Source organism: Mustelus asterias, chromosome 20, assembly GCF_964213995.1.
Source record: "Mustelus asterias chromosome 20, sMusAst1.hap1.1, whole genome shotgun sequence".
NCBI classification, from domain to species: Eukaryota; Metazoa; Chordata; class Chondrichthyes; order Carcharhiniformes; family Triakidae; genus Mustelus; species Mustelus asterias.
Window position 1 is genome coordinate 58,160,860 of NC_135820.1, and position 22,764 is coordinate 58,183,623.

General features: G+C 40.8%; 1 protein-coding gene across 5 annotated transcripts in view; it reads right to left on the minus strand.

Annotated features, from left to right (window-relative positions):
- plagl2 (pleiomorphic adenoma gene-like 2) overlaps positions 1 to 22,764 on the minus strand; it is a 127,538-nt gene that overhangs the window by 18,886 nt on the left and 85,888 nt on the right. For 2 of the 5 annotated variants that reach the window (XM_078236635.1, XM_078236637.1), the window contains exons 2-4: positions 12,377 to 12,503; positions 11,311 to 11,561; positions 2,950 to 3,386 (exon numbers count right to left, since the gene is read on the minus strand). In XM_078236635.1, coding sequence (XP_078092761.1) covers positions 2,950 to 3,209 — 260 coding nt within the window. In that variant the 5' untranslated portion in view covers positions 3,210 to 3,386; positions 11,311 to 11,561; positions 12,377 to 12,503. The remainder of the gene's footprint in view (positions 1 to 2,949; positions 3,387 to 11,310; positions 11,562 to 12,376; positions 12,504 to 22,764) is intronic. The other 3 variants (XM_078236638.1, XM_078236639.1, XM_078236636.1) reach the window with 3 other exon arrangements.

The following is a 22,764-nucleotide window of genomic DNA, read 5'->3' on the forward strand; positions in this document are numbered from 1 at the left end:
GGGATAATCCCTCTCTCCACTCACACTGTCTGTACCTGTAAAGACTCACATTCGAACCATTATCTTGCAATTGAGTCTTGGTCTATGTATGCCGTGTTTGTGAACCCAACTCTCCACTCACCTGATGAAGGAGCAGTGCTCCAAAAGCTCACAATACCAAATAAACCTGTTGGACTTTAACCTGGTGTTGAGAGACTTCTTACTAGAACACCCAGGGCACTCTGCGTCTCAAGAGCTCTGCAATCTCTCACCATTTAAATATGCTTCTTTTTTATTCTTTCTCACATGGACAATTTCACATTATTCTCCATTTGCCAGATTTTTGCCCACTCGCTTATGTCCCTTTGTAACCCCCTTATATCTTCTCCACAACTTACTTTCCTACCTATCTTTGTTGTCAGCAAATTTAACACCATACCTTCCGTCCATTCATCCAAGTCATTTATATATAAATTGTAAAAAGTTGAGGCCAGCACTGATCAATGCAACACACCACTCATTACATCCTGCCAACCTGGAAAAGACCCAATTATGCTAACTTTCTGCTCCTGTTAGCTTGCCAATCTTCTATCCATGCCAATATGTTAGCCCCTACACCATGAGCTTCTATTTTCTGCAATAGCCTTTGACACTGCACCTTATCAAATGCCTTCTGGAAATCTAAAAATAGTACATCCACTGGTTCCCCTTTATTCACAACACATGACTCATTCAAAGAACTCCAATGGTTAAATAGAACTTCCATTTCACAAAACCATTTGCCTGAGTCTCTTGAATTTTTCTAAGTATCCTGCTACCACGTCTTCAATAATGGCTTATATCATTTTCCCCACGACAGCTGTTAACAGGCCTGTAGTTTCCTGCTTTCTGTCCCCCTCCCTTTTTGAATAAAGGAGTTATGGAACTTTCCCTGAATCTAGGAATCTGCGTGGAGTCAAAGCAAACATAGTCACAGATTTAGGAATAGGTAACCATTTCAAGGGCTTGAAATAATCTGACATTTATTGACAAAATGGTTACAGCACGGAAGGAGACCAGTCTGCCATCATTCTGTGCTGAACCTCTGAAGGAGCAATTTATCTAGTGTCACTATTCTCCCTGCCTTTTTAAAAATTCATTCTTGGGATGCAGGCATCGCTGGCTAGGCCAGCTTTTAGGAAGCGAGTTACCTACCGCCAAATTCTTAGCTTTGACCTACTCTTTTAGCCACAATATTTATATTACCCTTTCAGTTCAGTTTCTGGTCAATGGTAACCCTAGGATATTGATAATAGCGGATTCAGCCATGGTAATGTCATTGAATGTCCAAAGGCTTTTCCCCTTAGCCCTGCAAATGCTTCCCCCATCAGATAATGACTTAATTCCCTTGATATAATTTCTTTTGAAATTTTTGTTATACAAATGACCAATTTTTATTATACATTATTCATATGCAGGGTCCTGTCCTCAAACAAAAAGAAGATGCACAGAGGTCAAATTTAACAAAAACATGGGGGCCAATGGTTCTTTGATGCATTCTCTACGGCAACACTAGATTTGATTTGCCAAACAATCAGTCTTCTGTTTGCAGCATCATAAATTGGTGCTCCCATTTTTATTATTTGATATTCTTGCTTCTATCCTGATGAATTTAAAAAGTTCAACAGCATGACTTTTTTAAAAATGAAACTGTACATTGCTGGTGGACATTAGCCGTGTTCCTACAAATACCAACAGACAACCTGTGGTTGTTGGGTTAGGAGGTGCATCTTTGTAATGTGCATCACTGTAAATAAAAGCTTAGAGTTGTGTGTCAGGCTCCAGTTCAATCATTCAGCACCCGGATTTCTGGAACGCAACAACTGCTGGTAGAGAGTGGAACCGCCTGACATTCCAGGTCGTAACTGCACTCCTGCATTAACAGTAAAGCTTCTGAGATCCCCAGAAAGTGAGATCCCATCTTAAACTGTCAGTGATAGGGAGCTTTGGCCGAGGCTCCAATAACAGAGCAACTAACATTGATCTCTTAAAAATATTGAAGACAGCTGCACAGTCTACAATTTCCAGGAATACCAATGCTACACTGCTGAATCCTGGCTTTTGTTGTGCCATTTTTCTCTCCTTGTTATAACAGCAACGCAATTTTAAGTGGCACCAATGTTGCCTTTTTTCCAACTGACCTTTTTCCCCCTGCCCTTCACCTCTGTCACCTTAGAAATAAACTCGCTGTGAATTTTGCATCCCAGTATCACCTGGTACAAGAGTAGAAGCAACAAATAAATTGTATTAAATCGAATGCTGCCATTCTGGTTTGAAATATTTTCAGTGTATATGCTATGTGGCTAACAGGTACAAGACATGAAGTGGAATTTCAAGACATTGATCTGAATGAAGCCCAATATTTCTGTGATATGATACACTGTTGACTAATCAGTATGGTTTCTCATTGGATTCCAAGTCAATGCATTAGGCACAATTTGAAAGGCACATGTTTTGAAGTCATTTTTTTTTTTACACAATGTATGCCAGGAAATAAATTTAAGGTTTAATTTGTAACGATAGCCAAACAGCATATTATATCCTTGCTGTATTGTGTGACATCACTTTATGCAAGAAATCGCTGGAGCAGGCAATGGTCAGAAGTGGAGTGGTCTTTAGCAGATGGCTTGCAAGAATCCTCATTAAGCCTGAAGGAGGTGTAGATACTTAAGTTAATCCTTTGAGGACAGCAGTGGCATTTCTGTAACATTCTTTAAAAAAAATGAGTGATGTGTGAATTTATTACTAAGTAAGTATCGCTAGAGTTCGATAATATTGCAATTAAGTTTGGTAATTTGTTTACAATATTTCTTTCGAAACCATTTCAAAAATCTAAAGATTCACAATTAGCATCGAAAGTTGCGTCCTCAAAGGATTAAATACATTTGATAAACAGGTTTCAGGGCACTTTTCCCATTCAGCTTCCCATACCTGAGAAGTTTATACTTGGACACAAAGGCTTTAGTGCACTCCGGGTGTGAGCACGTGTAGGGCCTCTCTCCTGTGTGAGAGTATGAATGGACTTTAAGTTTGTCAACACTGCTGAAGAATGCTCCGCAGATCAGGCACTCAAGGGTTCTCCTTGGCTTTGACTCCTTCCCTTTCCATTTGGCTTCTAAAACCTTCTGCGTATCTTCCTTCTGTTTTGTTATTGTGATTTGACTTAGGTCATCAGTGGCAACAGCTGCCATTGCAGCCTTACAGGCCAAGTCCCTAGAAAAATGGGGCTTTACCCACCTTCTCGCTACCAAGTGTATTTCCTGTGTTTTCAGTCTGTGTATTATGATCACTTCCAGTTGATAGATACCTGTTGCATCCAGAGTTTAAGGCTGCTTCAGCAATGTGGGAGGAGTAGAGAAATTTTAGGCCTAAAAGTCAAATTAAATACAAAGATTAACATTTCTAAACATGACAATCATTACATTTGTGTACCTTCATTTATTAAATGTCTTTGGGCTAGCTATGACCAAAGATTCTACGATTCTCTGATAATCCAATGTGTTCAGGCTCCCATTCTGTTCTCATGAAGAAATGTATTTTTTACCAAAGGCAATTTTATACAAAATTATGTACATCTAGATCTGAAACTCATACTAGTCCTCTGTTAAAGGTACACGCACACCAGACTTTGTAAAAGCCATCTTCACTTAACATGCATCCAAGTAACTCATTACGAACATGCACCAGAGGTTGGATTGGATTGTGAACCAATTGACTCATGTCCAGAAGTTTTAGGAGTTGGTTCCTTTATGTACAATGAGCAAAATCATGCCGAAACATCAGAAAGAGGCCTGGTAGGTGTCTCTCCACATGGGAAAAATAAAATTAGAGACAAGTAACATACAAGAGCAAGTCAACTTAGGCTACCTTTTCAGCATCTCAGATCATTACACTGGCATAACGATACTGCAATGAGCTTGCTTATACACTGCTGTTTGGTTGGAAATTTAAAATGCGTGGAAACTACCTTAACATAAATAGCAAAATAACAAAGACATAAGAAGCATATACTGGAAATTTAAACAATTTAATCTAAAATAATGCACATGTTCTAATCTTTGAGAAGTGAAATCTCAGATTCTTCTGATAAAATTATAGCAGTATTTTTGAAGAATAAACTACTCCACAAAAACAAAATTGAAGTTGTTGCAAAATAATGAACAAAAGACATCAAACACCTTTCTACTGATAGCAGATGGGGATCAAGTCTTTCGGCATAATCCAGGAAAACATTACAGTACTTAAGTGCAGTTCTTTCAAAGCTGTCACCTTTCAGATGAGACATCAGGCATTGTTGACCCTGATGGCTTAAGTGCCATGTCACTGTTCAAAGAAAAGCAGAAAGTTCTGCTGATATTCTGGTTATCATTCCTCCCTCAACCAACACTATAAACAAGGTCACCCATCTCCGTGGGATATGTTTAATGGCTACTGTATTTGTTAATTTAACTCTCATTGCCCTTCAAAGGAACTAATTCAATACCAGAGGTTAAAGAAGCTAAGTAGTTATAGAAACGCAAGTCTTTCCTTTTGATCATCTGAACAGAAATTTCTGAATTTGCTTACTTTGGATATGGTGCTGAAGTGTTACTGGTGTCCTGGTCCAGAGGACAGGGAGGAACATACATATTATATGTGTGTGTGCGTGTGTGTATATGTACGACATCAGAGAAGTCGGCTGTTATCACTAAGACGACTCTAATGCCCCTTCCCGGAACTGCGCAAAGTCTCTTGACATTTCTCCTGAAGAATTCTGGCTACTGGAAATGGTTTGTCTGCAAAAGACAAAAGAAAACCTCAGGATTCCAGACCTGGGAAATGTATCCTTTTTCCATCACCCAAGAGAAGTGGGAGGTAAGTCACACGACTTTATCCAAGCTGTTAGAACCTGTAATTTTGCCATTCAGAAGAAAATCCACTATTTAACCTCAGAAGAGGACTCCAGGCAAACAGCCTATCTCAGTCTATTGTTTTACCATCGAGCAGATGGCAGCAGAAAGAGCACTGACCAGGCCTCATCTATAATGTGAACTACTGGAACATTGGAACTTTTGTATTTCTGCCTTCAAGACTAATTCAACCCTACACTCCTCCTCCCATTGTGGAAGATCTCACTCTGGTTTGCCAGGTCATCCAGCGACAGTTAGCATCTGACGGAATACTCCATTGGACTTTTCATCCTGGACTCAGATGAAACCATAATTTTTATCATGGTCTGCCTGATTCCCTTATCCCTCTTCCAGCATACGAATGCAAAAGGGGCGGATGTTGCAAAACCCCTTTCCCGCATTTCCTGTGTGTGTAAAATCAACCAAACCTCTTATTTTACCATGTCTCAATCTTGGAACACTCCAAACTGGAGAGTTCCGAAAAATACCCCACCACTTTTAAAAGGGGAAATCAGAAATCAAAAACACCTACCTGTTCACAGACAGGTGGTGAAAGGAAAGATCAGGGCTATTTAAATTAATCCACATCCTGTCTGTAAATCTGGCACTTAATGTTAATTTATGAGATACTGTATTGCTCTGCGTGCAAAGTTGAGGAATGTTTGATCTAAAATTCAGGGAAAGGATTGATCTTATGCTAATGGAAAAATCAGACTCAAAAATGAGAATTTGTTGCTGCTCTCAATATGAGCTACGAGATTCCAGGAACTTCAGCGCTGGTTTAAAAGTTTGAAAGATTTTGTCTTCCTTTAAAAACGTATTTAAATTGCTACTCACTTTTAATTCCCAGTCGTTTTTTTTAAAAACACACACTAATCCTTAGAATGACAGTAAATTTATTACAAGGACACCATCAATATGACTAAGGAATTGGTTGTTCGGAAGTGAGAATGACTTCAGCTGAATTGGTTTTCAAGGTTCCAATCTTCGTTCCTTGTCTGTGCAAGTGGAGTTATCCAATTAGCTCCATTACATTATAAAATTGTTCCTTTTTAAGTATTTGTAGGGGGAAAAAATCCTAATAGGTTAGAAAAGATTTTAAACTATTAGACATTACGACACAGACAGAACTACCAGCACTAAGATTAATGATTTTAAATCAAACTTATAAGCTAACAAGGGAGCAGTCTGCATACATATGATATGCAGTAAGAAATTTAAACAAGTGATAATGATTTAAGACGTATATGTTGATATTTTGAACGTATTAAATTACTTTATAAATGTATTTTTACAAAACTCATTGCTCGCTTTGGCCAAAGACATGATCATAGAGGGTAAAAAGACAAAACTACATCCAAAGGGAATAATGAAACCTTGGAAATATGCAAGTTTTTAAATCAGTAGAGTGTCTAATGGTAAAACATTAAGGACAAGTTCATGAATAGGATTGATTCACTGTCCAGATAGGATGGATGCATGCCCAGACACGGGACCTGGAGGGGAACGCGTGGGACGGTCAACTTTGAACTTAGTGACCAGGCGTCTGGTTACTAAGGGATACGGAAGGTTGAGTTAGCCAAAATGGGAAGATACACCCAGACTTTACGAACTAATTAAACACCATTATGTCAGATGGTGCAATTGGCTGGAGTATATGACAGGTATTATTGATGTATATTGAAGATGATTGATTCAAAGCTAATGGAAGACGGATGTATCTGATAAGAATATAATAGACCTTTCCTAACCATTGTACATCAGAATTCATGGGAGAGGTCAGGCTGCTCTCCGTTTGGAAGAGCCCCAACCCTTGGGCAACTTTTCCTAGCGGCTGCTGGTCAAATAAAAGATCCGTCTTTAAACTGAGACAGTGGCTTCGTGAGTCTTGCATTGTCTGAAGTTTCAGCAACATCCGGTCAACTCGCAAACTCTGTATTAATTAAATTATTTGTTGCATGTTAAAATTAAATTTGCTTCCATCACTCTTTTCAGTCAGTGTATTCCAGATTGTAACAACTAGCTGTGGGAAAATTGCGTTGCCTTTTTGCCAATTACAAAAAAATCTGTGTCGTCTGGTTATCAAAGGGTCATCCGGACTCGATACGTCAGCTCTTTTCTCTCCTTACAGATGCTGCCAGACTTGCTGAGACCTTCCAGCATTTTCTCTTTTGATGTCAGATTCCAGCATCTGCAGTAATTTTCTTTTATCAATACTTTTGCAAGGTAAATACTTTCTCTTTATTAAAACCATTCATGCTTTTGAACACCTCTATTAAATCTTTTAATCCGCTCTGCTCATGAGACAGCACCTCCAGCATTCCCAGTTTACCCAGATAGCTGATATTCCTGACTCCAGTATCATGCTTGTAAATCTTTCCTGTTCCGATGCCCACAAAGCCACTCCTTCATGGATCGAGACCCCTGGGAATAATGCCAGGCAGCAATAAAAATCCTATCAATTCATCAATTGGCACGCCTCTCTTTGAATGCCTTTTATAATGTTGTTTTCTTGACTGAACCTTTTCCGATTGCGTTTACCATGTTTTAGAACGTTGGCTTTAGAACAGGAGAACCATCCTCACTCAGTTGACAGCACAGAGATTTATGCTTGTAAAAATCATTCATCAAGTATTACAGTAGAAGGAAATTGCTCTCATTATGGTGTCAAAGGTAGCAGCCATTACAACCCTTTAATAATCATGAACAGATCTCCTATGGTATTGTTCATGGGTCGTCCGGATTTGTGATACTTCCATATTAACCAGACCTGCCCCTTTAAAGCCACTGCTCAGATATTACCTGTTGGGAATCCTGGTAACTGAAGTGTTATAAATTGGTGAGATCAACTGGAGCTCAGCAAGGTATTAGTAGGTTTCAAGGTCCAGATGAAAGAAATTCAGGATTTTGTTTTGTTTTCTTTCTTTATATTTCAAGTGAGAGATTTGCTGATTTATAAGTTTAGGAACTGGTGCAAACCATTAAAGTTACAAATTAATGTTAAGGAAACTTGAGTTCATGCCCATGTCAAGTAAGAGGCCACAAACATTCTGTCTCTGAAAAGTCTTTCTCAGAGCACCCCCCAATTCTTCATATTTTTGTTTGAAATGGGACACAGAAGATGGAATTTGACAGACAGGAAATGCAAATTAATGGGTTTGCAGATTTTGCAATCTGGACAAACCCATCAGAGGTGGTGGCACAGTCACCAGTCGAGAGGGAGTGCCTTGGGGGTTCTCAACATTGTCTCCAGGGGTTGTATGAAGGAAACCTCCTGATTAGCACCCACTACAAGTTGATGAATCGATAGTCCATCACATTGAATAAGCATCGAGGGCAACAAGGGCACAGAATGCACTCTGGATAGGAAATATTGTCCATCATTAAGAGCGGCCATTAATGGCCAAATTGACCAAATCCTGAAGGGCATGCAACAAGACCTTGACAATATTCGAGCTTGGGCTGATAGTGGCAAGCAACAATGTCCTATCCAAATGTCAGAGAGTGACCATCTCCAAGGAAAGAGACAATCTTACCATTTCCATTCGATGGCATTATCATCACTGAATTCCCCCAACATCAACATTGACCAGAAATCTAACTGGACTCGTCATATAAATACTCCAGCTACACAGGCAGGTCAGGAGCTGGGAATTTTGTGGCGAGTAATTTATTTCCTGACTTCCCAGTGTTTATCCACCTTCTTCTACAAGGCACATATCAGGAGCTTCCACTTGCCTGGAAGCAGATCCAACAACAAAGTTTGATGCCATCCAGGACGAAGCAGCCTGTTTAATTGGCACCCCCTCCACCTTAAAAACAAACTTCATTTTGTCCAAAATTATGCTGCTTGTGTCCTGTTCACCCATTACCCCTGAGCTCTTTCACCCACATTAGCTCCCAGCCCAGAAACGCCTACATTTTAAAATCCTTATCTCCAAGTCCTTTTGCTGGTTCACCCACTTCTTATCCCTGCAGCCAACATTCCCTGCAAACTGTGTGGCCACAACCTTAAAGTTCCCTTTTAAGTTATCACATGTGTACAGCCATGCACAACATTTAAATTGGCTGCACACTTAAACAGGTCACCCGCACACTTCAAAAAATGAGAAGGAATGATGCCTGTAACCTCATTCAACTGCATAATGCTCAAAAGCTTTGCCTCCTCCAACTCTGGCCTTCTATGCATACCTGATTTTAAATGCTCCATCAATGGTGGCCTTGCCTTCGGCTTCCTATGCCCTTGCTTCCTAAGTCGCTCCATTTCTCTACCTCCATCGCCTCTGTTAAAACCTCTCTGACAAAGCTGATATCAGCTGCCCTAATATCTGCTTATGTGACTTGTTGTCAAATTTTGCTCGAGAATTATTTTGCAAAAGCCTCCAAAAGTGCTTCAATGTTAAAGGCGGCATACAAATCCAAGTTGTTATTTTAAGGCATGTGCCTTTTGTCCACTGCCAGCGCTAAGGAAGTGAAACTTGGGCAGTCATCAATCAGATGGGAAGAACGAGCCAGGTAGGGGTGGCAGAATGAGCCTGCCTAGTTTAGGCTAAAAGCTGGCTGCAATCACTTGCGATTGTGGTGTGTTACACAGGAAGTGGCATTTGAAGAGTTACAGATATGTTGCAGGAACAAATTGATCATGATGCATACTACATGCAAAGAAAAAGCATTTTATCTGATGTAATTGCTCACTGATATTCAGCACAACTTAAAAAGAGAGGCGACCAAATGTTGAACCTACTATATGTGTTGATTTAAATATCAGCAGGTTGTCGGGCCTTCCCAATGATTTGTTTGAAATTCTAGCTGAGAAACCGGGCAGACACTGAACAAGGCTGAGATACTTGTACAAAGACACATTCTGAAGGGCACCCACAGTATACTAATGCATCCTTTGTAAGTGACAGAGTAACAACAGTAGATATCTACAATCCGGTCACCTACTACCCCCTTCTCAATCAGGGACAGGGAAAGTGAAAGCTAAACAAAAAAAAAGGGGGTAATGGAAAACACATGAATGAAGTAAAAAGACACATGGGAGGAAGGAAGATTTTGTATGCTGGAAACAGCTAATACAAAATAATGAATTATGTTTGATGAGGCTGGAGTGCATACAAATGAACTCATTACGTCTCCCAAAACACCAGGGAGCCAATGTAATGTTATTCCATTCCTTCTCCCACAGCTGAACCGGAATGTCAAAAATACTTCACTCAGGCTGCATTTCTTGAACTAACTGCATCTTGATTATCTGTACCCCAGGTCCAATGTTTGATCAATAACTAATCCCAAATAAGATTCACGGATCACCATTTCCTATTATTAACAATATTTTGTGACCCAGCTGGTTGACTGGTACAATATCACCATCACTTCCTTGGATTCCATTACATCTTACATTATTTTACGAGTCGGCCATGGCTTAGTTGGTCGCACTCCAAGTTGCAGATTTAATTCTCATGCCAGAGATTTGAAACACTGGGCTAACGCTCCAATGTAGAACTGAGGGATCAGTGCACTACTGGAGGAGCAATCTTCAGGACCTTTAAACCAAGGGCCTCTCTCAGATGGGAGCAAAGGATCCTGTTTGAAGTGCAGAGGAACTGTCCCTGGTGTCCAGGCCGATATTTATCCCTCAACAACTATCACAAAAACAGACTGTCTGGTCATTATCACACTGCTATTTGTGGAAGCTTGCTGTGGCTATTTAGCTGCTGTGTTTCCCACATTGCAACAGTGGCCACAGTCCCAAAGTACTGCACTGGCTGCAAAGTGCTTCTGGGACATTGAGGATGTGCAAAGTGTATAAATGCAAGTCTTTCTTTTTGTTCCCATTTTGAAACTCGGCCCTTTCTCTCCTGAGAGCTTTTTTAAAAATGGGTACCACATGCGTGGCCACTTGTTAGGTGACGGCTGTTGCAGTTTTAAAGGAACATCCTATGGTACGTCTACAGTGGCCTTACCTTTTGGTAAGGCTCGGACGAAGGCTCATCCAGACTCCAAATGTTGGCTCTATTCTCTCGCCACAGATGCTGTCAGACCTGCTGAGATATTCCAGCATTTTCTGTTTTCGTTTCAGATTCCAGCATCCGCAGTATTTTGCTTTTACCTTTTGGGTCTTGGCTACAAAATGTATCTAAAGCCATAAGGCAACCTCATCCTGGAGTATTCGTCTAAGAACGTGCTGCACATGATTACTATGGAGTGTAGGCTCCATGTTGTCCTTAATGGTTGTATATTGCCTACCATTCCTTGGCTGCTTGCATGAAATCGCTGCAAGTGAATCTGGGCCTTTATCAAGGAAAATGCCAAGCTTCGGTGTTAGTGAATGTGTGCTTACGTTAACAAGATATTTTTTGGATTAATTACAATGTGGTGAGAGGATAACGACCAGACTTACAGTGTAGTGGAGGCGTCATGGAGTGGAGGAACACAGGTCGAAATTCACCCCTGTACAATTATCCAGATCAGTCATAACTCTGTGGTCAAGTATTTGACCTGCACTTGGCATCTACCAAAAGAGGTAGAGTACGTTGCCAGGCCACCGCTCTACACTGCTGAACAACCACTTATAATTGGAAACAGCGGAGGCCTGGGAGCCAATTGCACGCCTTCTCTCTCAGTCACAGGAGATACATGGCCCAACACGATCTGCACAGGGAAAAACACAGAGATTTCAATCTGCCTCATGCAAAGAAATTAACCACCTAATGTTCAATGACCAAACTTCTTTAAATTTTGACTTTCAATTCCTGCGCAAGTGTAAGAAAGAATTATACCACCTTCTCAAAATGCAGAAAGGGCCCTCAATAAAATGAAACAGAATTACTCAGCACTGGAACTAATGCCTGACTGACAAGGAGTCTTTCACACACAAACAATATTGATTTGTCTCAGTTGGGTGACCGGTTGGTGATGAAGGCAAGGGTGCCATCCACGAGGGCTATGTAGCTTGAAGAGTCAACCATCCATTCTCATAAATCTTGCAGACTATTGAGATCTTTACTAGGAACTCTATACTGTCACAAAGCTTAAATGAAAAACTAGTGGCAAGCCTGAATTCTTTGGTATCCTATTACAAAAGAACACGAGGACAGGAGGAGGAGTAGACCACACAACCCCTTGAGCCTGCTCTTCCATTCAATATGATCATGGCTCAACTTCTGCCTCAACTCCACTTTTCTGCCACTCCCCATTTCCCTTGATTCCCTGAGAGACCAAAGACCTATCAATCTCAGCCTTGAATAGGTTCAATGATGGAGCATCCATAGCCCACTGGGGTAGAGAATCCCAAGATTCACAAACCTCCGAGTAAAGACATTTCTCCTCGTCTCAGTCGGCCTTTCCAGTTACGAGCAGCACAAATCAACTAATTTTACATTCAAAATTAAACGTGTTCCTTCAAGGACATTCTCTGTATTTTGGTAAAATACAAATGTGCCTATAACAGTAATTGACGAACTCACCTTTGGCATGACTTGCTCCACATGTACAATAATCTCCTTTAGCTCTGCCAAGACTATCCCTTTTCAGCCAGTTCCAACAATTCTCGTTGGAGGAGACCAGGAAGTGTTGCTGCACATCTTTACTGATCTAGACAGAAAACAAATTACCATCAATTAGAAATGTTGAATGATTTTCTTAATAAGCAGCAGGAAAGCGGCCCTGTTTATAATGTAATATGGTTATTTGTCATTGTTTCTTTTGAATGCACCTCTCAGTTACAATGCTGATTACATTACCCTGACAACACAACCTCAATCCTAAACTTATAATAGGCTCTTAATTAAATAATATCTTTGAGCTAGAAACGTTTTCACAGAGCCTTTCAAATGGGTCTCTGTTCCAACAAGAAAACCTCCTACCCCCAAGACCAAAGGAATTAGTTTCAAATATGATCCCTGATAATCATCAGAAATTGTGACCACTATTATCATTCACTCCGCTTTCTTTAAACACAAGGATAATTGCCAATGACCCATACCTCTACTTTCTTTGTAACCCAGTGCGGACAATTTGTCATGAGATATGTATAGCCACTTCCCGGATTGACTCATGCAAAACAAAATAATATTGGATTTCAGTTATCAGCTCAAGTCAAGCTGTAAAACAAAGAAGAACAACAGTGGGCTATTGCTAGCAGTGCTGCAAGGAGGGTCTTCGTTCCAAATCCCTGAGAGAAACCCAGTCGACACTTGCTCGTGACAGGATCACTTCCGTGATCTTGGAGAAACTCTCAGCTCTGCAATCCAGTCAAAATTCAAACTTTTCATTTTCATAAGCACTGCAATGCACTGCCAATCATCATTGGCTTTATCATATGACTGGCGTTCCTTTATAGGATTCAAACAGGACAGACATTTGCTCAAGTGGGGACTTTTGTGTTAACAAGATTCTATTGTACTGTGCTTCTTTATCAAGGAAACAGATCAGAGATCCCCTCTCAGACCGATAATGCTGCTGTTCTTTGGGTACATTTGCACATTTACAAATAAAATTGTATTTTGTGCAGCTTATGCTGTAGTTGAAGTCGTGCGTGATTGTTACATTGTAGTAACAATGTGGGGTACATATATATCGTGTTATAACATAGTTTCAACTGGAACAGGAAGAGTTATCTAGACCCACAACATCCCAGATCGCACTAAGTTTAATTCACCCTCCAAAATGGCCAATTCTTTACCTTCACTGCTGTTAGATCCAGAATAAAGAAATGAATCAAGGAATGAAAATAATCATTCAGTATATTCACTAAGTGCCGCCAAAATTGTTTTGGAATACCAAAAATAGATCCTGCAAGGATTTCAACAACTGGTTTTAAAAGGAAAATCAGAGTTAAAAATACAACACATTTTTCAAAATTTCATACACAAACCACCATGTTTCCCATCTTCTAGCCAAAATTTAAAAGCACCGCACTGGCACATTTGGCATGAAAACTTCTTTAAAAAATCTTAACAAGACATTTCCTAAAATTGTGCCAAGTACTGAATATATTTCCTGTTTCTGTTAATAGCACATTGTCTCCACTAGGTGGTAGGAGAACTGAGTGGATACAATTGCGAGGAAATTCACTACAGATCTCGGCTCAACTGTACTGGGTGCCACAAGGTGGTCATTAATTACATGCAAGATGAAGTCAAACCGAAATATGAATTTATTAGCAAATATATATATATGTGTGTATCTGGCCCCTTGAGCACCATGAATTTTGTCACTCCACCATCGGCAACCTCGGCCCCAGCCGATGGAATTCTCTCACGGTAGCACAGTGGTTAGCACTGCTGCTTCACAGCTCCAGGGACCTGGGTTCGATTCCCAGCTTGGGTCACTGTCTGTGTGGAGTTTGCACATTCTCCTCGTGTCTGCGTGGGTTTCCTCCGGGTGCTGCGGTTTCCTCCCACAGTGCAAAGATGTGCGGGTCAGGTTGATTGGCTATGCTAAAATTGCCCTTAGTGTCCTGAGATGTGTAGGTTAGAGGGATTAGTGGGTAAATATGTAGGGATATGGGCGTAGGGCCTGGGTGGGATTGTGGTCGGTGCGGACTCGATGGGCCTCTTTCTGTACTGTAGGGTTTCTATGATATCTTCAAGAGGCTATTTGAAACCTACCTCTTCGAAACCTACCTCTTTGACCAAGCCTTTGGTCACCAGTTCCACAATCTCAAATGGCTCAGTGTCAAATTCTGTTCGATATCCTTCTTGTCAAACACCTTGGGGCATTTTGTGTTAAAGCTGCTGTTTAAATGCAAATTGGTGTTGTATACCATTGTACATTTACATCTAAAATTGTGTTTTGTATAGCATATGTTGTAGTTGAAGTCGTGTGCCACTGTTACATTGTAGTAACTATGTGGGGTACATATATATGGAGACAATACACATCTTTTTAGCCTGTCTTGATGCTCTCTCCACTCCCATTGTTTTGTTTCTTAAAGACTGGATTAGTTGTAAGTATTCGCATTCCAACCATTATTCATGTAAATTGAGTCTGTGTCTTTATAAGTTCTGTTTGTGAACAGAATTCCCACTCACCTGAAGAAGGGGCTTAGAGCCTCGAAAGCTTGTGTGGCTTTTGCTACCAAATAAACCTGTTGGACTTTAACCTGGTGTTGTTAAACTTCTTACATATATAGAAGCCAGAATTCTCCCAAAAAAATTCGAAGTGTCGAATTCGCGGGAAAACTGGAGCAATCCACACTGACTTTTTTTTTTCAGTGGGAGTTCACACTAGAATCTCTCACACACAGTGCAATGCAGAGGCCACCAGCGTGAATATCATTACATGTCAGTGACCGGGGCCTATTCCCACCTGGGAAGCTGAAGCCAGTGGGCCTCTGCGCATACGCAGTGGCTGTGAACTGTCAGCCTCTGGTTTGCTGGCCCCCCCCACCTCCCCACACGCCTCTGCCAAAGCCCGATCGTGGCCCCCATGGCCCGATCGCAGCGCCCCCCCCCACCATTCCCTGCTCTCCCCCCACCCAGTCTTCACCACCCCCCCCCCCCCCCCCACGACCATTCCCTGCTCTCCCCCCACCCAGTCTTCACCCCCCACCCCCGGCCTCAATAACGATCCTTGGTCAGAGCTGGTGAAGGGTCATCCAGACTCGAAACGTTGGCTCTATTCTTTCTCGGTGTGGAGATGCCGGCGTTGGACCGGGGTAAACACAGTAAGAGTTTTAACAACACCAGGTTAAAGTTCAACAGCCAAAGTCCAAAGCTGTTGGACTTAAACCTGGTGTTGTTAAAACTCTTACTCTATTCTCTCTCCACAGATGCTGTCAGGCCTGCTCACGTCTTCCAGCATCTTCTGTTTTTGTTTCAGATTCCAGCATAGGCAGTATTTTGCTTTTATTACAAGAATTACAGGGTAGTTATTATGAAGTAGTTGGTGGAATTAAGTAGCACAGATTGAGTAACAGAATGTACAGCTGTGTAGTACATGTTTCATAGAAATATATGTTTTAAGAATTTTGTTTTGCAAACAGGTCCTGTTATGGTGGGTCTAACACTGGGGTCATCTACTGGGTGTGTCATCTACTGGGAGGTGTTGCACTATTATAGGGTTTTAAAATTAAAATGCAGCTCTGTTAAAAGCTGTCAAGAAAACAGAATGATGCAACACATTTTTTCCCAAGTCTCGGGAGGGCTTCAAAAGGTAGACGCCGAGAGGTTATTTATCGGACTCGAGAATCCTGAACAAAGGGTCATCGTCCCAGAATAAGCTGTCAACCTTTCACGACTGAGATAAAGAAGTTTCTTCGTTCAGAGGGTTGAGAGTTTTTGGAGTTCTCTACCCAGAGGGCCATGTAAGCTCGGCTATTGAATATATTCCAGATAGAGATTGATAGATTTTTGTAAATGAAGGAAATCCAGGGATATGGGGCAAGGTACGGGAGTAAAGTTGGTGGAGATGATGATTCATGATCTCATTGAATGGCAGAGCAAGCTACAGCGGGTCAGATAGCCAACTTATACTTCAACTTCTAATGTTGGTAACAACTGTTGTGTGCATCGTCCATGTAACATTTAAAAGATCCACGTACGCATGTTTTAGATTTTTTATGTTGGTCAGGCCTATGCACATGGTCAACAGAACTTGGGAGCTGAAGACAAGGGTCCCATGGGCGGCACGGTGGCACAGTGGTTAGCACCGCTGCCTCACAGTGCCAGGGACCCAGGTTCGATTCCCGACCTCGGGTCACTGTCTGTGTGGAGTTTGCACATTCTCCCGGAGTCTGCGTGGGTTTCCTCCGGCTGCTCCAGTTTCCTCCCACATTCCAAAGATGTGTGGGTTAGGTGGACTGGCCATGTTAAATTGACCCCAGTGGCAGGGGATTAGCAAGGTTGCAGGATGTTGCGGGATGTGTTGGGATTGCGGGAACAGGGCCCGGGTGGAATTGTGGTCGGTACAGACTCGATGGGCTTCGATGTGCCCACACAAAAAGTGAAAACACAAAAAGGGCACAAAAAAAACTCTGGGAGGCACGAGAGAGCAAAGGGATAAATAATGTCATCTGCTGTTCCGAAAATCACAATATTGAAACCATGGCAGCAAGTTGTTCTGTTTAGTTAATACCTAGATATGAGATTAGCATTATGCTGTGACTTCTGTCCTGCAATCTTGCTTTCTCCTCTTTTTAAAAAAATTATGTTACCACTTCTTCCTTTTTCCACCTGAGATAATAGTACTTGAAATACGAATACAAAAGCAAAACACTTCAGATGCTGGAAACCTGACACGAGAAGAAATAAATGCTGGAGAACTCCGATAATCAGGCAGCATCTGTGGAGAGAAACAGTCAACATTCATGTTGATGACCATTTCAAAATATCAAACCGTATATGAACTGGATGAATTATTTGTGAACTGTGTTTTTAAGGAAGTCAAGGTCCCCATTATACAGTTTACATTTATCTTGTATTGTTTACAGTTTTCCAAGTCAATGGCCCAGGTTTTGCGATCGTTGGAACTGAAGCCATCAGTGCTCAGCATTATTATGGTGGAAATCAGATTTTTGGCATCCACACATGCGTAGTAAAACATGGAAACCCGAGTTCCCCGATTCTCACCAGATTTTCCGCCCCAAGTCGCCGTTCTCTCCGACAGTGAGCACGGGCTGATTATCACCCAAAACATATTTTACTAAAGGTCAGTTGAGAGAAAATAGGAGATGTGCCTCAAACGTTTTTTTAATATAGTGTATAGAGGTGTGCCGTGATATACAAAAAATGTTGGGAACCACTGAAGCAGCTCTGATTTGGATACCCCATGAAATCTTCCACGATTAAAACAGCTAATTCGAGAAAATATGTCAACACCATTTCTCAACGACGACTGTAAAAGCCAATCAGAATCACCAAGATTGGTCAATCGCAGGGCTAAAGGGATGTAGAAAAAAAAGAGATCTAGTGGAAGCTGAATAATCAGGTATTATTTTCTGCTCCTTTTGATGGCACAAAAACCTCCGTTGGAAAGGCTTTAAGGTGTAGACTTTAGCATCCCAGTTAATCACTCAATCCACAAGATAAAGTTACGAGTTTGGAGAAAATGGTGTTTTCTAACCTTCAAAAGGAGGTGATGGAGAGAGGGCCAACTAGAAGTGCATGATATTAGCTAGTTAAATTTCAAGAGTGTTATTAGTTTAGCGACCCATATCTCGGACAAAACCCACCCAAATTTTTGTTGAAATTTATTACGTTTCAGGAGTAATAAAACTGTCAGATATTTGCACAAACCAAATGGTTTATTAATGCCCTTTATACGGAAGGAAATCTGTTATCGCCTATTAAAATGACCAAGTTAAAGAGCATAGCCATTGTTGAAAAAGGCTACCTACATGTTGGTCATGACGTCAATCCAAAATAATATGAAATAGTATAAATAATATTAAGAAATCCCCTCCTTCAGCCTCACCAACACACTTCTCCTTGCAAGATCCTCCTTAAAACTTTCAGTCACTTTCTGAATATGTGCTTCTTGGGCTTGGTGTCAATGTCTGTTTGATTGCACTTCTATGGGGTGCCTTGGGATGTTATTGCAGCGTGTAATGATGTTTATTTCCAGTCTAAGTAAAGGGCCAAGAGAGCGATGTAAACTAGAAATTGCTGTTGACAAAAAGACTGGTCGAGCTTCTAATGAATTGTGAGACATTGGTTTTAATGGGCTTATTTTTTAAGAAAGGTTGAGTGACTCCACTAAAACAAAAGAGGAATGTCATGCAAGTGTTCATTATTCAAATCACAAACAGCAATTCAAAGCCTTCTGTTCCATGATTTCAAAATCAAACGTTTAAAATGCATAGCTCCGTAGCGAGGAAAGGAAAGATTCCCATTCCAAGACTGCTTTTGACAATATTGGTTCACCCGTAAACCAAGCAAAAGCTTCTTCAGCATAAAATCTGTTTGATTAGCACACTCAATCTAGATAATCTCCCACCTGTTTCTGGGCTGCCATAGGCTCCACAAGAGGGACACATGCAACAGTGAAATCATCTTGTATTGGGACTGGAGCAGGAACTAATGGAATTATTGTAGATGCATGTGGCAGGCTTCATTCACAATTTATCTGGAATTAGAATTACAGTGAAATAGATACATTTATTTTCATCCTTAAATTTCTATCATTCTCCCTGGGGATTTTTTTCCTTATTTAGACAGAATTGCAGTAATTGTCTAACTTTAGGAAATGCATCAAATAAAGTGTAAAATTCAAATTGGTGGGCTGGAACATTCTCACAAATCTTGCTAGAAACAGAATCTCCTGCATTCAGCCACTCACATCCTCTGCATTAATCTCCAACTTTATCACATCTGCAAACTGCACTTCTGGGTATTTTAAACTTTGCCTCCAAAAAGTATAGATGTTGACCTGAACTTAAATCATTCAAAATCCTTCCTACATTACCCATATGAAATCTATAAACGATAAGGAAATGGCGCTTTGATATCCAAGTGCTGTGGGACTCAAAAGCCATGAAATGCCACCACAGGTGCCATATGAATGTCAAAGCAGGCGGCGGCAGCGGCAATCAGAGCAAAAATGTTCACCAAATTCAATGAGAATGTTATGCGCTAAGCACAAAATTAGCGAATACGTAACAGCAACTAGATCATGACTCCTTAAAGATTAGCGGCTCAGAAAAGTGAATCTAATAATGAGGACCGGTCCTTACACTGTTTAATTTCACTTAAATTTAAGTTCATCAAGGCAAATGAAAAACAAGAAAAAAACACACATCAGGGGAAAACATGTGGCCACCTTTGGTTCTCCTAAAAACAAAGATGGTATCAGGTTAAAATTGAATGCTATATATTATCTCCCCCATTGCTCTATTGAACTACCAAAGACTCATCAAGAAATGTTCCCTGGTAAGAATTGATAAAGCTAAATCTTGCTGGGGAAGGGAAAAAAAATAACAAATTTATGAAGCACCCTATCATGTACTCAGGATGCCTCTAACTGTTTCACAACCAATTAATTATTTTTATAGCGTAGTGGCTATTGTTATTTAGATATGTGTGACCAGTGCAACAACTAACTCCCTGCTCTTTAAATACCCTCATTGGATCTTTTACAGACATTGGCATCAGTTTAACATCCCATCCAGAAGACAGCTAGCCCAATGATGTAACTTTACACTGGTTCTGCATTGTAGCATCAGCCAAGGTGAACCAAATGGTCATGTCTTTGTTCTATCATTCTCTTATCTAATGCTCAAACATTCGAGGCCTAATCCCACAACCTTCTAGCTTGGAGGCATTGACATTTGATTTGGAAAGAAAACTTAATTTCTTGGGTTGTTTTGAGGTAAAAACAAAACCCAATATTACATTACACCTGTTCAGTTTCAAATTGAAAGCGATCATGTCGATTTTCATTTACGCTGTTTCAGACTAATCTGTCCGGAATGGCCAGAAAGATCATTGTATTGTCCTAAATTTCTACCCTCCCAATTTTAAGATCACTTTTACTTTCTGCCTTTTGACTAAAGCATTGGTATCAAAACTTGCAGCCCCCATGACTCCAATTTCTCAAACTCATTCCTAAAGCACACTCGCTCTCCTTTCAAAAATCTTCCCAAAATCTTTGCAACCATCCCTTAAGTTATCTTACTCACTCCATCCACGATTGTGTGCATGTCCCTGTCAATATAAACTACCACAAGACTCCTTTTTGCATTACATCCATTGTATAAATGCAAGTTATTGCAACTAGCACATTGATTGCTGACAATTTTCAATCGGAATGTCCTACACTTTGCCTTTTTCTTCATTAATTTCAGGCATTTAAAAAATTTAAATGCCGGTTGGAATACAGACTTATCAAAAATATATTTTTGGGCAGCAGACTCTCTGTAAACAGTAACATCTGCTCTGGGCTTCTCTTTTGTTTATGGTCACATAACCAGCTACTTTTGTCTTGCACAATAATCACTTTCGTCATTTAATTCCTGTTGTCCACCCTTTCACACAACTTCCCTTTTATTTTCTTCCCTGGCTCTGGTGTATTCCTGGTGTTGTTACTTGCTCATAAACTTAAACCTAACTTCTTCCAGTTGCGCTGAAAGGTTATCGACCGGAAATGGTCCCTCTGTTTCACTCTCCACTGCAGCTGCCTAAGACTTCCGGCATTCGGAGTATTTTGCCACGGAAACTACATTGGGCACCCAAATAAAAAAGTATGATGTGTGTAGAAAATATGTTCATTCATATGTTCAGCAGAAGTATTGTACAAGTAAATCAGAAAGTAAATACAGATTGTGGTCTTTTGCCCAGTAAATGGTCAGAGTACACATGGCTTTGTGACGTCCCTAGGTTCCATGGGCTAGTTTGAAAACATTGGCTGTAATCTATGTTGAGCCCATCCTTCTGCCCATCCTTTCCTTTTTCCCAGTATCCTTACCCTTGCTCTTGCGCAATTTCTATCCGCTACTTGTCCCACTGTCCCCACTACCTGGTCCCTCCTCCCTGAACATCTCTTTCCACCAGAATCTCCTCCCCCTCTTGCACATTTGATTCAATTTGAAGTGACCCTCAAGGAAGAGTTCCCACCAGGGATCGATAACATATCACAAATAGCAAGTGTCCAAAAGTTCTAATGGTATGTTGCCTGGGAGGAGCATTCTCGGGGGTCAAGTTACGTGACACCAGAAGTACAATGAGGCTAAACGAACGCTGTGCCTGTCCCACAGTACAGATATTGAAATCTGCCAATATGAATTTCACCAACCCGTTAATTCCCCTTTTTCATTGTTACCTTGATATTTTCAGAAAGGAACTGAAATTTCTGCATGGAATTAAGAGATATTCTGTGGGAAATGTGCGCCTTTCAGTAATGAGAAGAAAGTTGAAGATCACATTTAGAAGTCAATCCAGTTGTAGCTCCCACAGGACCAAGAGTAGGACATTCAGCTCCTCAAGCCTGTTCCACCAATTAGATGAGGCCAGATCACCAATGACTAGGTTGACTGAAAGAGCATAAATGAAGGGCTGAAAGCCTCAATAAGTCACTTCAGGGTAAAAATCAGATTCAACAGCAATCAGAAGGGTAAACTGAAAGCATGTTTCAGACTACAAGTGATCAATTTTTTTCCCCCCAATCTGTCTTATTGTAAAGACCTGTCACTTCCTTCCTCAGTCTCTGCAGCTGGAGTTCCAGTGTTGATGTAAGATTGTCTGGTTGACAGGGCCGCTGCTTAACTCCTCTTTCTCATTGCAAGCTAATGTCAGGACGAATAATGATTCTTCATCCTCCTCCACAACTGAGGCTGCTAAGCTGACTTCACTGCAGTAGCTCCTTCAGATGATTTTAATGATATGTGACTACCCATTAGCCCCTACCTCCTTTCCCTGTACCTTCTTCCCTCCCCAGCCCAGTGACTGCCTCAAAGATGTGCAGGTTAGGTGGATCATCCATGGAGCTATTAGGATAGGTCGCTACTTCGACGTTATGTCACGGGAGATGGACTTACACATGCTAAAAAGTCAGTTCAGCGGTGCGGAAATGAATCTGTTAGATAAAACTATGTGCAAGACAAGGTGCAAAAAGATGCAAAATACTCAGTAACCCTTAACGATGTTGCACACTTTTGTAACTGTTAGCTTGGTTCATTTGGTAATACATCTGAATGAGTCAGGAAGTTGCGTGTTCATGTCTTGCGATGTGTTTGAGCATACAATATCCCTTGATACATCTATGCATTACTGAAGGACTGAAGTCCTACCGGGAACACAGCTTTTCAATAGAAACACTGCTCAGATAGTTACAAAAAGTCAAATGGTACAATTTGAAGGGCATACATATATGCCATATTGACTGATATCTCCTCTTCCACCAAAAGGAAACAAAGATT